Genomic DNA, 14,330 nt, shown 5'->3' with positions numbered 1-14,330 from the left:
CTTAGTGAGCACCATTTATTGCCATATTTGTATAATGAAGTTCCTTGTCCTAGCACACCTTGTAAGATTAGCATTTGGAAAGGCTACAGGGCTCATATCTTTAGAGTTATCTTTGATAATGTTGATTATGACACTTTGGAGTCACTTATTCATTTTGAATGCCCACATGCTCTTTGGACTCACATTTGGGAGGTATATGGAGATTATGATCCTCCGCCATCTCGTGATGACCCTCTTTCCGATTTCAATGTCTCTTTTTTCTTTAGAGAAAATGATCTATAGTTGTGATCCTTTGGAGGTTTTGGAAACTTCAGATGAGGTTGCAGATTCTTTAGAGGTTCTTGATTCTTTGTTAGAGATAGTTGATCTGCCTTCACTAGAGGCTTCCATAATTCTTGAGCATTAGGTATCTATTTGTCTTCTTGATTGGGATTCGTATTTGCTAGACATTGGTGCATTGTTTGTGGAATTTCACATTTCAGATTTGGAGGACACATTTGAGGGTTTATCTCTCCTATTTGATGATTGTTGTGTGTCTTGTGACACATCAGTTTTTCATCTTATTTGTCTTTGGAGCCTGTTCAAGATCAATTTCCAGTGGTTGCTTGTTTGTCACCTTCTCTTATGATTGGGTATGTTCCTGATTGGTTCATGGCATCATCTTCCAAGGTCTTGGTGACACATGATCAGATTTCAAAAGCATCACCATCCTACATTTTGATTCCACTTCCTAATTCCTATCCAGAATGAGAAGCATTCCTGCATTTGTACTTGGTGTATCTTCTTCCCAAGGGGAGAAATGTTGTTTGTAGGCATTGGACTACGTTTTGTCTTCAAGCACTCACCATTTTCGGAGGACATTCTTCATTGTGGGGGGGCTATGTAGTCTCCTTTCTTCCTTCCTATGAGGGGATATGTGATTGTTTATACATGATGTATGTAGTCCTTGGGGGGTGTGATTGATTCTTCCATCCATACATCTTGTTTATTTATCTCTTTTGGAGAGGAGTTTTGTTCCATAGGGTTTTTTCCTTTGCTCGCTTTGTGAGATATTCTTTGTATTGCATTTTCTTTGTACATGGGTACCTAAAATGGTTTTGTAGCCGAGACCCATATTGCATAATAATCTTCTCTTTAAGTTGCACATAAGGGGGAGTGTTGGAGTAAAATATATTTACTCATAGCTTAAGCTTACTTAGGCAAATTATAATTCCCTAGGTGTTAGGTATGGTTTAATATATTTTATTGCCTACCTACATTTAGTTAGTTGTGCCATTAGTTGGCAAGTGGTTATATCTAACCTCATCCCCTACCGGTGCTCACCTCTCACGCCTTGCTTTAAGCAGGCATATTATACATTGTATATTCATCTCTCAATACATTATCATTTATATTGAATTATCTCTTCTCCCTTGTGAAGGTTTATAGCTGTTTGCAGGTCCTAGAGGTTGATCACTTCAACACTTAATTGCCTTCGCAATCTCTTCCTTGTATTTCCTAGGAAGTCGATAAAGAGTAACGATGATGGGTTTTGTCCCTTCTTCAAGCTCAATCACATGCTGAAAGCTCCTATTTGGTGGTAAACCAGGAGGAATTTCATCAAACACCTTGCTATGTTTATCCAAGATGGATTGAATATCAACATGGCAGGACCTCTCATCCTTGGATTGACCTGTATCTGTAATCAAGCATTTTTCTGCCCAAGCCCCTTTGGTCTCTATGTAAAAAGCTTTCTCCATCCTCTTGGCCAAAACCATCATAGGACTCTTGTTGGAAATACCACGAAAAATACCTCCTCATTAGATTCAAACTCCAACTCCAAGGTCTGATAATTTTGTGTGTATTCACCAAGTGAGTGCAGCCATTGCACTCCTAGTACCAACTCTGTCTCACCAATGCCTATCACGTAGAAGTCATCTCGCCTTGTGTCCCTTTAGGGTCAAATCCAATTGTTAACTCCTATGATTGGAATTGTATACCTGTCTGCTACCGTAACATTAAACCCTTCAAAATCTTCTATCCTCAATCCATCTTAGCCACTAATCTCTCATCAATGAAATTTTGGGTGGCCCCACTATTGATCAAAACTATCACCCTTTGCCATTGTAAGACTCCCCTAATGCAAAAAGAGTGATATCTAGGTGCTCCTGACAGTGCTACAAGTGTGCCGCTTAGATGCTTTCCTTATTGGTCTTCCCACTCAGCTTCACCCACAATAACCTCAGGCTTAGGCTCATCTACCTCTGAATCCTCATCGGAAACCACTTCTATGTAATGTATTTGTCCCATTCCCAAACATTTCTGACTTGGCTCCCATGGATCTCTACAAGTGAAGCATAATTATTTCATTCGAAGTTCATTCTTGGATTCCTCAACCTTGTTTGATTTTGGGGGTAGTGCCTTCGGTTGAGGGACACTCTTCTGAGGAGGCTTCTTGTGCTGAATTGGTGGTGTATTCTTGGAGTAGAATCTGCTTTTGGTCACTGAATCCTCTAAATTTAGGGACCTCCTAATGGTCTCTTGCAAGCAATTAAGATCAAATGCCCTTACCAAACCCTTGAATGGTTCAGATAGATTCTCTACAAAAAGAACTATGAGACTCCTCTCTGTCACATCTGGAACCATCACTGATAGCCTTTGAAAATTTGCCACATAGTGCTCCACTATGCCCTCTTGCCTTAATTGTGCTAGCTCTCTAAATATTGCAGTATTATTCATGGGGTTGCTTCCCCAAGGATCTGGCTGACATCCTGGATCTCCCTGTTATGGATCCCCCATTTTAAGACTGGACAGCCTGCACCATTTGTTGCAGAAAAATATTTAAAAATTAAGCTTTTTGAGGACAACATTGCTAAACACCCCTAAAAAGCTAAAAGGGGGAGAGTATTGTCATTACAAATTCAGCGCATTGTATTTTCTGTTTAAAATGTCAACTTTTTTTGGCTTTTTGAGTGATTTTAATAGGTGGCCCCCACCATCCAAAAATTGGGGAAAATTTGTTGCCATCCCAGAAGCTGTCTCTCTATCCTTAATCCTTTTTAAATTCAGTAGGCCACATGTAGAACTACAAATCAGTCACTTTTATTTGAAAAAATGTTAAAAACATGTACACTATTATCTCATGACTTTATTTTTGTAACATCTATTGAAGCATCCAGGTATAAGGCCTATTATTCTAGTTTTCTCCAATGGGATTTTAGACAGATTTATACCGTCAAATTCTAAAGGTTTTTCAACTAAAGCTTTTACTTCAAGAAAAAATAGTCAAATTCAATTTGTTGGTAGGATTGATTTTATTGAATAATGGTTAACAGATAAATAATGTTGTCTTACATCAGGACCTAATAATGTAGCTTAGGGAGTAAATATTTTGCCAAAAATATTAAAAGATACCTGACTATAACTTATGTATTTTATCTATTTTGTTTTGGGATACTTACCTGTGCTTATCTCTGCCTTTAAAGATCATTGTGAGAACTCAGTGTGTATAATTGAGAACTTGAGCTCATATAAGTGGTGTTGTTAAGTTGTACATTAAGTCATGAAATAATTTATACACTCCAAAAAAGTAGAATTGCAGTGCATGATGACAACAGGTCTCACCCAGTTTTTTGGTCCATGACCTAGATTTTTGTTTCTAGAGATGGAGGAAGGAAAGAATATGCATCTGTATTGGCTCCTGGATGTCCTGAAGATCTTGGGTAAGGCTATAAGCCTCCTGATTACGTGATGTATTTCCCTCAATTATTTATTGGATATTTTTAATGGAATGGCGTAGTAAATATATATTTTTTTCATTTGGAAGCATTGGATGTTAGAAAAATTATATTTAGATATAGGAGACAAAAAACCCAAAGCTAATGTGAATCATCGATATATGTTTACTTATGCTTTGTTTGAGATTATGGATCATATCTTTATGCTACCACTCAATTTTGTTTCAATCGTGTGTGTTTTATGTTGTATCCATGCCTGGGTAGGCATTAATAATTGCCATCTATTCAGGCTTACAAATTTTTGTTTTGGGCGTTCAGTATCCAAAATCTTTTTCATTTTGCAGTAAAGGAGATGATGGGATTTCTACATGGGATTGGGGTTTAGATGGTCAATATTCAACATATCATGCACTTTTTCCAAGAGCTTGGACAATATATGATGGTATCAGTGCTTACTGTTAATGTTTGAGTTCTGTACCTTGCACTGGTTCGATGGCAATAGCTCTATAAAAAATCATTTCGCTGCATGAAATTGGTTGCATTTCTCCTCCAGGTGAGCCAGACCCCGAGCTGAAGATTTCATGCCGACAGATCTCACCCTTCATTCCACACAATTATCGAGAAAGTAGTTTACCTACGTGTGCTTTTGTTTATACTGTGAGAATTTATCTGCAGCCTGTCATCTTTATTTATTCAAAATATACAATTTGCAATTTGAAAGTTTTGGGGTGATTGAATCTCTTGGGGATTATTGATTAAGAAAGCCCTATGTGTTTGTTGTTATTTGTAGCTAGTGAACACAGGCAAAGAAGCAGCGAATGTGAGCTTGCTTTTTACGTGGGCTGTAAGTACAATCCTTTAAGCTTCACTAGCTACATTAGATTTGTGAGCAGTTAAGAGCAACTGTATTGTGGTACCATGTGAGATCTTATAAGAATTATTTTCAGTCTTCATAATGAATTATATTCACAATGACAGTGATGTTCTTTTGCATGTGGTGCAATTACAAATGACTTTGTATATTCTCATCTTCTGTACGTTTGGTGATAGCTTTTCCAAAAATCTCTAATCATTATGTTGAAATTCAGAATTCGATTGGTGGAGCTTCTCATCTATCAGGAGGTCACGTCAATCAGCCTTTCATGTAAGGAGAGCTATAGTTTTCTACTATATTCTGTTGGTTTCTTTTTCAGTTTTGTTTATGCTTTGAGAAATTATTTAAGGTTATTTGTTTCGTTTTGTGATACAGAAGCATTGATGGAGCACGTGGCATGCTTCTACATCACAAGCAAGTCGTCCATCCTTGAATACTTTATGCTGAGGGTTGGTTTGCAGTTTTCCCTTGAGACTTGCTTTCTGATGCTCCCAACTATCCCGCAATTGTCTAAATGACAAAGTGTCCTTGATGTTTGCTTGATCTTTTGGAAGGTGGGGTCTTGATATTTTTATGCTTGGTTGACAAATTGAAATTCTCTCACCATAATTTTTATTATGGATCCTGCTTATATGGTCTCCGCTTTTGCCATGATTATGTACTGGTGCTTTTCTATTTCGACTCAAGAGATCATCTGAATCACTGCCCTTGCTTGTATGCTTGGCCCATGGTGCTGCTTTTCTTTTACAATTCACAGATTCTTGTATGTTCATTGGTCACTAATATTAATCTTCTATGTGTAATGCAGAACTGCAAAAGGTTATCCTCCTGTTACTTTTGCAATTGCTTCTCGTCAAACAGAGAATGTAGATGTTTCTGTACTGCCATGCTTTGGGTTGTCTGGAAAAAGTTATACCTCTGCCAAGGATATGTGGCTGACAATGAAAAAGGTATATGTTCGATGCATTGCTTTATGACAGCACATGCTTTACTGCATGGAGTACTGAAGTTTCAAATTTTCAGTATCTTTGATGATTAGTTATAATATTTTGATGATGTGAACACCAAAGCAAGAAGTGAGATCACAGAAGTGCCTAATTGATCAATAAGACAAGAGTAATAGCTCGTGTTAACCTTTGGTGATACTTGTATAGCTATTTGATAGAGAAATAGCTTTGTTGTGCATATCAATTTAGATTGTCGTCTGGGCAGCTATGAACTCTGCTAGGATTTGGACAGGAAATATTATCTAATATTATAAATTCTTAGTCTGGTTGCCAATAAATGTAGGCACAAGCTCCCAATAAAAAGAGATTTATTTACGGTCATAAGTTATTATGTGCGTATGATATGAATCTAAAGTTCTAAAGGCATTTTAAATTTTTTTGTGGTATGACTATTTCAGCTCTGCTTATAAAACTTAGGTCAACCAGGTGGCCCTTGTTATGTGTATCTCTAGCCATACCTTTGGCTTTATGTTTCCAAGTATGATTAATGTAAGTCAGATTCAGAAGATCTGGTCCTTCCATCTAATGACTAAGTAATATGTACATTTAGGGATGTATTTTAAAAATAATAACCATTTGTATGGATTGCTGCTTATTTTTGGATGATCTAGTAATCTAGATGTAAAATGCATAATGAACAGGTGCATGCGCTACAATTAAACTTAATGGTTCAATGGAGTTTGTTTTGCTATCAATGGGTGAATCTAGTAGCAGAATCAATATTGTTTTTTGTTGTCAATGTTACTCTATTGTGAATGTGATCAGATTACTTTTATGTAATATGCAATTCAAGTTTTTGGTTCACATTTTCCAATTTTCTGAGTTTACTCTTGTTTATTTTTCTGAAATTATAGCAACAACATTTTGATGACGAGAATTGGAATGCGGGCTGTAGTTTTGCCTCCTTACCTGGAGAAGCTGTCTGTGCTGCAGTTGCTGCCTCAGCAATGGTTGAACCTCATGGAACATGTTCGATAGTTTTTGCTTTAGCGTGGGCCTCACCTAAAGTAAAATTTGTTAAAGGAAGTACTTATTTAAGGTAATATTCATATAATTTAATAAATATGAATTATGTTGAAAAGTATCATTTAACTGTAAATGATATTTTGTGGTGTACAAGAATGGTCTAAAAACCTGCAGAACATAGGAGTGAAACTTCTTCTGAATTCGCAAGGACACCAAGTTTACTTTTGCTTTCCTTTAGTTGGGCACTGTAAATGAAGATTGCGTTTCTGCCTTGAGGAAAATCAATAGATGGGGTTAATTATTGGTATAATCTTTTGGTAGCTGACATTTTTGTGATTTTGAGGTCATTTCAGTCAGAGAAATCCTAGATACATGATCTTTTTTCCTCCAGTATTGCAACATTTTGAAGTAATGTTGATCTTAATTAATGGATTGTTTCTGTTCATTGAACTTCAGGAGATACACACAATTCTATGGCACCTCAGAAGAGTCAGCTGTAAATTTAGTGCATGATGCTTTGATGGGTAATTAACTGTATTGTATTTATTTAATAGACAGTTGTCATTGATGGAAGTTGTTCTTTATTAAAATTTCTCATTTTTAATAGGAACTTTATTCAAATTCTATCACATGCATTGGTGAAGAATATCTGTTGCACGATTTGTCTATGTAGCGAATATCTGTTGATGCTTTGTATGCATTTCACTTTCCATTAATACATCCAAGATGCTTCATATTTTCTTTGCAGATTATCGCAGGTGGGAGACAGAAATTGAGGATTGGCAACGTCCTATACTTAAGAATGAAAGACTCCCTGAGTGGTAAGCATATCTCATCAACATTCAAATCTTTTGTTTGCATGGGTAAGTACAGAGAGAACAGTTAGTGAGTGCATCTGGATGTCCCTTCAAGTGATTATGTAGCATTGATTTAAAGGGCCCAAAGCACCAACCAAACCATTGCATACAATAATTTTTATATTGCTGGTTCTCGTATGAATTTTAGTTTAGGTTCATAGATCTAGCAAAATGAAATCAGGGCTCAGTTTGTTTTGGGTTTGTCGGTACAAAAAGTATGTGAAAATAATAAATATAAATAGTCAACAAAACCACGATATACTCTAATGTCATTTAAAACATAAATGACCAGTATTATAAAATATCTATTGTTCCAACTTCAAGCTCAATATTATAATTATGATATCAAGTTCAACAATCAATTTTCAGTGTCATAAGGACTTACTAAACCACCAACGCTGGCATTATCATTGACATTAGATGATATAGGAATATTTGAAGAACTATAAGTAGTGCCACTGCCACTTTCACTAAAATTGTGCTCACTTGGACTGAAGTGCAACATGTTGGAAAGTTGAAGCATCCAAGTCAGGTTGCTTTGGTTCTGTTGGTTCCCAAAAACGGGTTTACACTGTGAGAAACAGAAACCAAGTTGATTCTTCAAATACTCATGGAGAAGCCAATTCCAACTATTAAAATCCTCAAGAACTTGGACTAATTGCGACAAGGATATAAGATCCTTCTACACTTTGGGCTTTGCAAAACCCGGGAGGGTAATCCCTTTAGCGAACTTCTTGATCTCTACACCACATTCACAGATTCACTAAAACAAGGCAGATAATCTCATGTAAAGGCTCGACAGAAAAGGAGAATGCTCAAGGATGGCAAATCCTTCAGTGATCCTCAACCTACCTGGAGCATAAGATGGGTGGGACAACTCAAACATACATTAAACTTGGAAATATGTCTTGATTTTAAAATTATTTATGACAAATCATAAATGAAATAAACAAGAAGAAATTTATAACCTAACGACGCCTGCTAGCAAATACCAGTGTCTTATCCATTGGGCTACAGAGTTTCAGAAATATTACTGAAAATTGAAAGAAATTTATCTAACAACTGATTTGACCTTAAACGATTTTGCCTACAGTACTGCTCTTTTTGCAATTTCTTACCCGAACTACTTACCAAATCCTAGTACAGGCATTATCTCTTTGTAATTTCATTCAAGCATTTTAATAACCCCTTGGATTAAAGCATAGAATGGAAAACTACATACATCATAACAATGCAACAAGTAAATGAAACCCTTGATTCCATTAACTCAAAAGAAAACAAAGTCACACACAGGAGAGTAAGGATTCAAACATTTTAATTAACCCCTTGGATTAAAGCATAGAATGGAAAACTACATACATCATAACAATGCAACAAGTAAATGAAACCCTTGATTCCATTTACTCAAAAGAAAACAAAGTCACACACAGGAGAGTAAGGATTTGAAACTGTATCTGTGTTAAATTTCAAAAGCCATCTTCTATCAGATAACATAATACATATCATTTACAAAATAACCCACTTGAAATCTGAAATTGGTAACTACCTTGTATTTTGCTCTACAAAATGACATTACAATTTCTGCTATTTTCTCATGACTTCCCAAAACCGGAACCTAATCTTGCAGACCGGACCTACCTAAAGAGACCCTATTCAGAGATTTTGGAACCCTTTCTTATGGCCTTGATTTCCCATTTATAGAAAACAAGGGAGCAACAAGCTTTAGGCCTAAGGACACATGTCACCGGAAAAATTAAGCCAAGGAGGCCATAAGCATTTCTGTTACAAAATATTCCTTATCCATATGCCAGTACTTGAGATGAAGTGGAATCAAAATCTTCAACTGATTATTGGTAGAAACAAAAATGCTTGAGCCGTGCTGTTATCACCCTGACACCTTCAGATGGACTTTGAGATGCCCATTCTGTTTTACATAGCGTTTCCCTTCTCGGAAAGGAAACCAGATCTTGGCAAGAAGTAAAATTGCCCCCAAACTAGAGGAAGATCTCCAACTTTTATGCCCCTGATTAGAGGAAGTGAAAAGAGGACCTTAAGGGAAAACATAATATGTTGAGAAGGCATTGCAACTTCCATGCCGTTGCAGAGATGACTGGCTACCACTCTTTACTCGAACAAATCCTTCTTTCAGTTCCCTGCGGGCTCCTTCCTCAAACACTCTGCCAGCTATTGGCTGAGTAAGAGCAGAGAATGTGTCATGGGTGGCTTTTTTTGATAAGAAAAGGCTTTCACACCCCCTTTGACAATCCTCCAAACTTTCACAACCCCTCTGACAATGAGCAACCTCATACCAGAGAAAGAACATCCATCTAGTGTCAAAAAAAATGCAGCAACTCCATGCACAATCCTGTTCAAACACCATCTTCTTTGCTGATGAAAAAATGCTCTTAGAAAATGAAGAAGTTTGTATCTTTTTCTACCCATTAATCACCACCCTACTAGATTTATAATCGAAGCTCAATTTAAAAATGGCGGTGCTCACTCATGTGAAGAATCATCATCCCAATGTTTTCTACTCATCTTGCCAGCTATGGATTCCAGAAATCATGCCTATCAAACCCAGGTCACTGTCATCTCTAGGCCAACAATCCACTGCTTCCTGCATAGGCTCACCTTATGCGAATGATTTTGTTCTGATCTTATTCCTCCTTGAGCGTACAGTTTCAGCTTCAGAATCCCTGTCAACAAGTAATCTCTGATTTCAACGGGGAACCCGTGATCCTTCATATCCAACTCAGAAGTTATTCCAATTCCCCTTATACCCTTTGAAACAGTTGTCCCTTCTTGTCAAATCAACCTTGACCCAATAGAAACCTTCCACAAGGTCCCTTAGGGATGAGTCGGCATTCAAAAATTCCAACTTGTCGCTATCTGCTCCAAGTTGACAGGCCTGTATTCCGTTCATTCTATGTTTCCCGCGCGGGTGACAACCAATACCCTTAATGACCCTCTTAAAAATCAGTTTGAAACTGTCGTAGATCCTGCCCAACCTGGCAAATCAAGCGATCACTAATGATCAATATGGCAATTGATCCTCCATCGTGGCTTGTGGACCCATTAAACATGTGATGTAGCAGTGCCACATCATCTTCTAGCCCAACACTGTCAGTGGCCCCACCGTCGGTCTTCTTCATCGGTCCAGGACACGTGGCATCATCTTGTGATGGCGTGGTCTATAAACTTCTTGCATTTTCCTTCATGGGGTCACAAGGAATGTTGGATCCATTCTCTCTTTACCTCATAGTCATGGTATCCGCCAACCTTTGCAAATTAAAAATCGAGCACCTTTTCGCCTAGATTATAACATCACCATCCATTTGAAACACGTGCAAATTGATGGAGCCATTAGTAAACCGGTCTTTACCTCCTGAGAATCGGTAACATGAGATTTTGAAAAGTCAAACTACTGGTTTACCCTTCTCCGCCGAGGACATGTGGCATCATCTCGTGATGTCGTGGTCTTTATCTTTCTTGCACCTTCGTCTGCGGGGCTGCGCGAACCGCAAGATCTACTCTGCCTTTATCCACCGGCCGAAATATTTAAGATTTTTAGACTTAGGAAAAATATAAGGGGCCTGACCGAAAACAACTTAATGCTTAGGAAAAACAATGGCCCCGCCGATGGTAACCGACCCTTGGCTTAAGTGGAAAAAGGTAATGATGAAATATAACAAGGTTAGGGTTTTTCTTTCACAAGACTTAATCGGAAATTCACAAACCCTAAACCCTAGACCTTGAACTTTGATATAGGGCGAAATAAATCCAGAATGATCAATATTTTGACTCAAATATGAAAAATCTTGTGCAGTTATTTTTAGGACTATGAGGCTCCATATCCCATAGCTTTGTGAGGATCAGGGGTCATTGCTTCCAACAAGTTCAAGAGTTTTTGCCCCTAGCGGGGTTCCGGGGCAGTGCCTTGGGTGTGTTTCTTGCTATGATAGAGGGTAGGGTTGAGGGGTAGAGCCTTTGCCACCAAGCTCAAATGAAGATCCTCAAAACCACATAGATGTCATGTCCCCTCCTTGATCATTATTTACATCTTAAATGAACTAATTATTATTTAATATAATATTTTGAATGACTATTTGAAATTTATTAATAAATATTAGTATTTAATTAATATGAATTAATAATCCTTATTAATAATATTATTGAAATATTCAAACAAAAAGAATAAATTAATATCATCTCACTATTATATTACAACTTGAAAAAATTGTAAACAGCATTGACTAAGAAGAGTTTGAACAAACAAACACTTATTGGGAGGAAGTTTTGACGTAGCATCCATATCCTCCAAACCTTCTACACGTCAGCAAATAAATGTCTGACTGTTTACGACTAGTATAGTGGCAGATGAAGGTATTTATCGATTATGTCCCAGATTGGTAGAACCGAGAATATCATAAGATAACAATTAGAGTGAAGAACGAATGCGTTAAAGATGTGATTTGAATATGGATTACGATGTATAAGGGAAGGCATCGATAGATAATAAGGAACAACACTATCAATGGTCAAGCAATTGATTTAAGGAGAAGACAATTAATCAAGTAGTTGGCTATTGATGGTGACTTGTCAACCGTATCAATTTGACCAACCGATGACTAGCAGCGACTATGATAATCCAAGATGAACAACGATTATCTTGTGTATGGCAACAATTGATTCAAACTCCATATCGTCTTCAGCGACAAAGATTTGGAAGATGCGTTTGACCAGCAGAGAAATTACCATAATCAAATACGGTAACATGCAAGACAACCACCGAGTCAGCCATGGGTACTAAAACTAGCGATCATAGTATCGAGCCCCTAAATGATACATGGTCGATGAAGTTTTTATTTGAGAAGTAATTAACTGAGGACCACAATTATCCATATCTAGTAGGAGACTGAATTAAAGATTGATAAGGCTAATTAAGACTAAAGATTAATGATAATCAATGACCGTTCAGATATGACATGTACGATTGAAGTGGCAGTGATTGTGAGTTATCTAGAATCATTAGCATTAATCGATTGATGATGAATAAATGCGTTCTGTTAAGAGACACTTCTCTTGGCTTTCAAACATTGCAATTCTTCGATTTTGGGAGATATTAATAATAAGAGGGTGGTTCGGTTGAAGGGGGGATGGACTAGAAAAATAGACCATTGATGAGTTTGGAACAACACTGTTATGGAGTTACAGCAGTAATATCTATGTTCTCGGTGGTATACATGGGATGTTCTTAATATGTATGCTTAATTACATGAGGCGTGATAACGTTCTTATGCAGAATTTAATATTAATATAATCATAAATAATAATATAATAATTATTATAATACTTTATAGAAATTGTTCTACAGTAAAATTATATTATAAGAATAACTGAAAATAAATAATATATACAAATATATATATATATATATAGAAATAATAAATTGAATGAGCGATTTACGGATTGAACTATGGAATGACCCTTATTTGGTTCATGTTAAGATGGATTGTTCCCTAATCGACCTAGTTTAAGTCATAAATATATAAAAATAGATTAACTATGGTTAAATAGGGTCTAAACACAGTAGGGGACATTACAATAGACCTTCATGGCGCTTACCATTTTCATGATTATTTTAAAGGCAAAGTCAAAGGTGGAATTTATTTAAAAAAAACAAAAGGAGAAAAAAAGGGCAAAAAATAGACAGATTTTCTCTAGGTTTGCTTCGGTTCTCCTAGATCCTCCCCAAGTTTGCTTGGGTTTGTCCTAGACAAACCCAACTCCACTCTTCCACATCTTGCCCATATCTATAGGCCAATTGGACCAGACCTTGGACCTGGTAACATAGAATAATTTATGCTATTGAGTCAAGTGGGAAGACCAATCCAAACTATCTCTTTCTCTATGACATGGACTCTCTCTCTCTCTCTCTCTCACACACACACACACACACATATACACACACACACAAACACACCCAATCCCCACCTATGCACACATATATTTTAATGTGTGCACATAAATCTAACCACACACAGACACATGCATGCTTTCTCACATACACCCAAAGCACCAACCAAACCATATCATACAATAATTTATGCTATGGAGTCAATTGGGAAGACCAATCCACACACACTCATTCACTCTCTTTCTCACATAAACACACTTAATTCACGCATTTTCTCACATAAATGAGACTGAGGTGGTACGTTACTTTCGCAGAGACCAGAATAAGTCTTGCACCTAGTGGCAACAAAGGAACCTCTACATGAAACCAGAACAAGGATTAACACCCAAGCACAAGACAATCTATAGGCAAGCAGAATGACTTTACAGATGTGAGTGATAATGAGAGCCAAATAGTCCTCAACTTCCAATTTTATGCTAATGGATTGTCTCGTATAATACTATTTCTGCTTAAAAACTTAGTGAATTGTACCTGGTTTGGGGGAGGATATAGTAGTCTCAAGCCACACCAACAGAAGAATAATCTAAAAGTGTATAATTGTATTTTAAAAGATACTAATTAGATTTCATGTATTCCATTCTTTCCTGCGTAACTACTGGAAGAACTACTCTGAATACATATTTGAATTCACTCACCCTCTCAGAAATACTCTCATATTCTTATTTCTAAAGACACCATATTAAAAATATGGAGTGACATATTTACATAAATATATATTTGTTGCTTCAACATCATTCAGAAAGGATTATACTAAAAACCAGACAGGAATTTGTAGTCATTCTCAAAACTATTGACGTTTCTCTGTCTTGGGCTGTCAGTTTGGATTGATTCAAATTGCTTGAGGCTAATATGTGGGACATGCAAGTACGGTCCCCTCATTTTGTCCAGTTCTCACAGTATAAGCTGCATGCCTCTTGGGACAAAGGGCAGCTC

General features: G+C 36.9%; 1 protein-coding gene across 3 annotated transcripts in view; it reads left to right on the top strand.

Annotated features, from left to right (window-relative positions):
• The window catches only part of LOC131063605 (uncharacterized), a 137,533-nt gene that overhangs the window by 16,360 nt on the left and 106,843 nt on the right, over positions 1 to 14,330 (top strand). For all 3 annotated transcript variants that reach the window (XM_057997481.2, XM_057997480.2, XM_059219818.1), the window contains 10 exons: positions 3,628 to 3,701; positions 4,061 to 4,158; positions 4,270 to 4,373; positions 4,507 to 4,560; positions 4,805 to 4,860; positions 4,966 to 5,004; positions 5,399 to 5,540; positions 6,452 to 6,636; positions 7,020 to 7,087; positions 7,312 to 7,384. In XM_057997481.2, coding sequence (XP_057853464.2) covers positions 3,628 to 3,701; positions 4,061 to 4,158; positions 4,270 to 4,373; positions 4,507 to 4,560; positions 4,805 to 4,860; positions 4,966 to 5,004; positions 5,399 to 5,540; positions 6,452 to 6,636; positions 7,020 to 7,087; positions 7,312 to 7,384 — 893 coding nt within the window. The remainder of the gene's footprint in view (positions 1 to 3,627; positions 3,702 to 4,060; positions 4,159 to 4,269; positions 4,374 to 4,506; positions 4,561 to 4,804; positions 4,861 to 4,965; positions 5,005 to 5,398; positions 5,541 to 6,451; positions 6,637 to 7,019; positions 7,088 to 7,311; positions 7,385 to 14,330) is intronic.

This window comes from Cryptomeria japonica, chromosome 4 (assembly GCF_030272615.1).
Source record: "Cryptomeria japonica chromosome 4, Sugi_1.0, whole genome shotgun sequence".
NCBI classification, from domain to species: Eukaryota; Viridiplantae; Streptophyta; class Pinopsida; order Cupressales; family Cupressaceae; genus Cryptomeria; species Cryptomeria japonica.
Note: the sequence above shows the minus strand (reverse complement) of the source record. Positions and strands in the feature narration are given on the sequence as shown.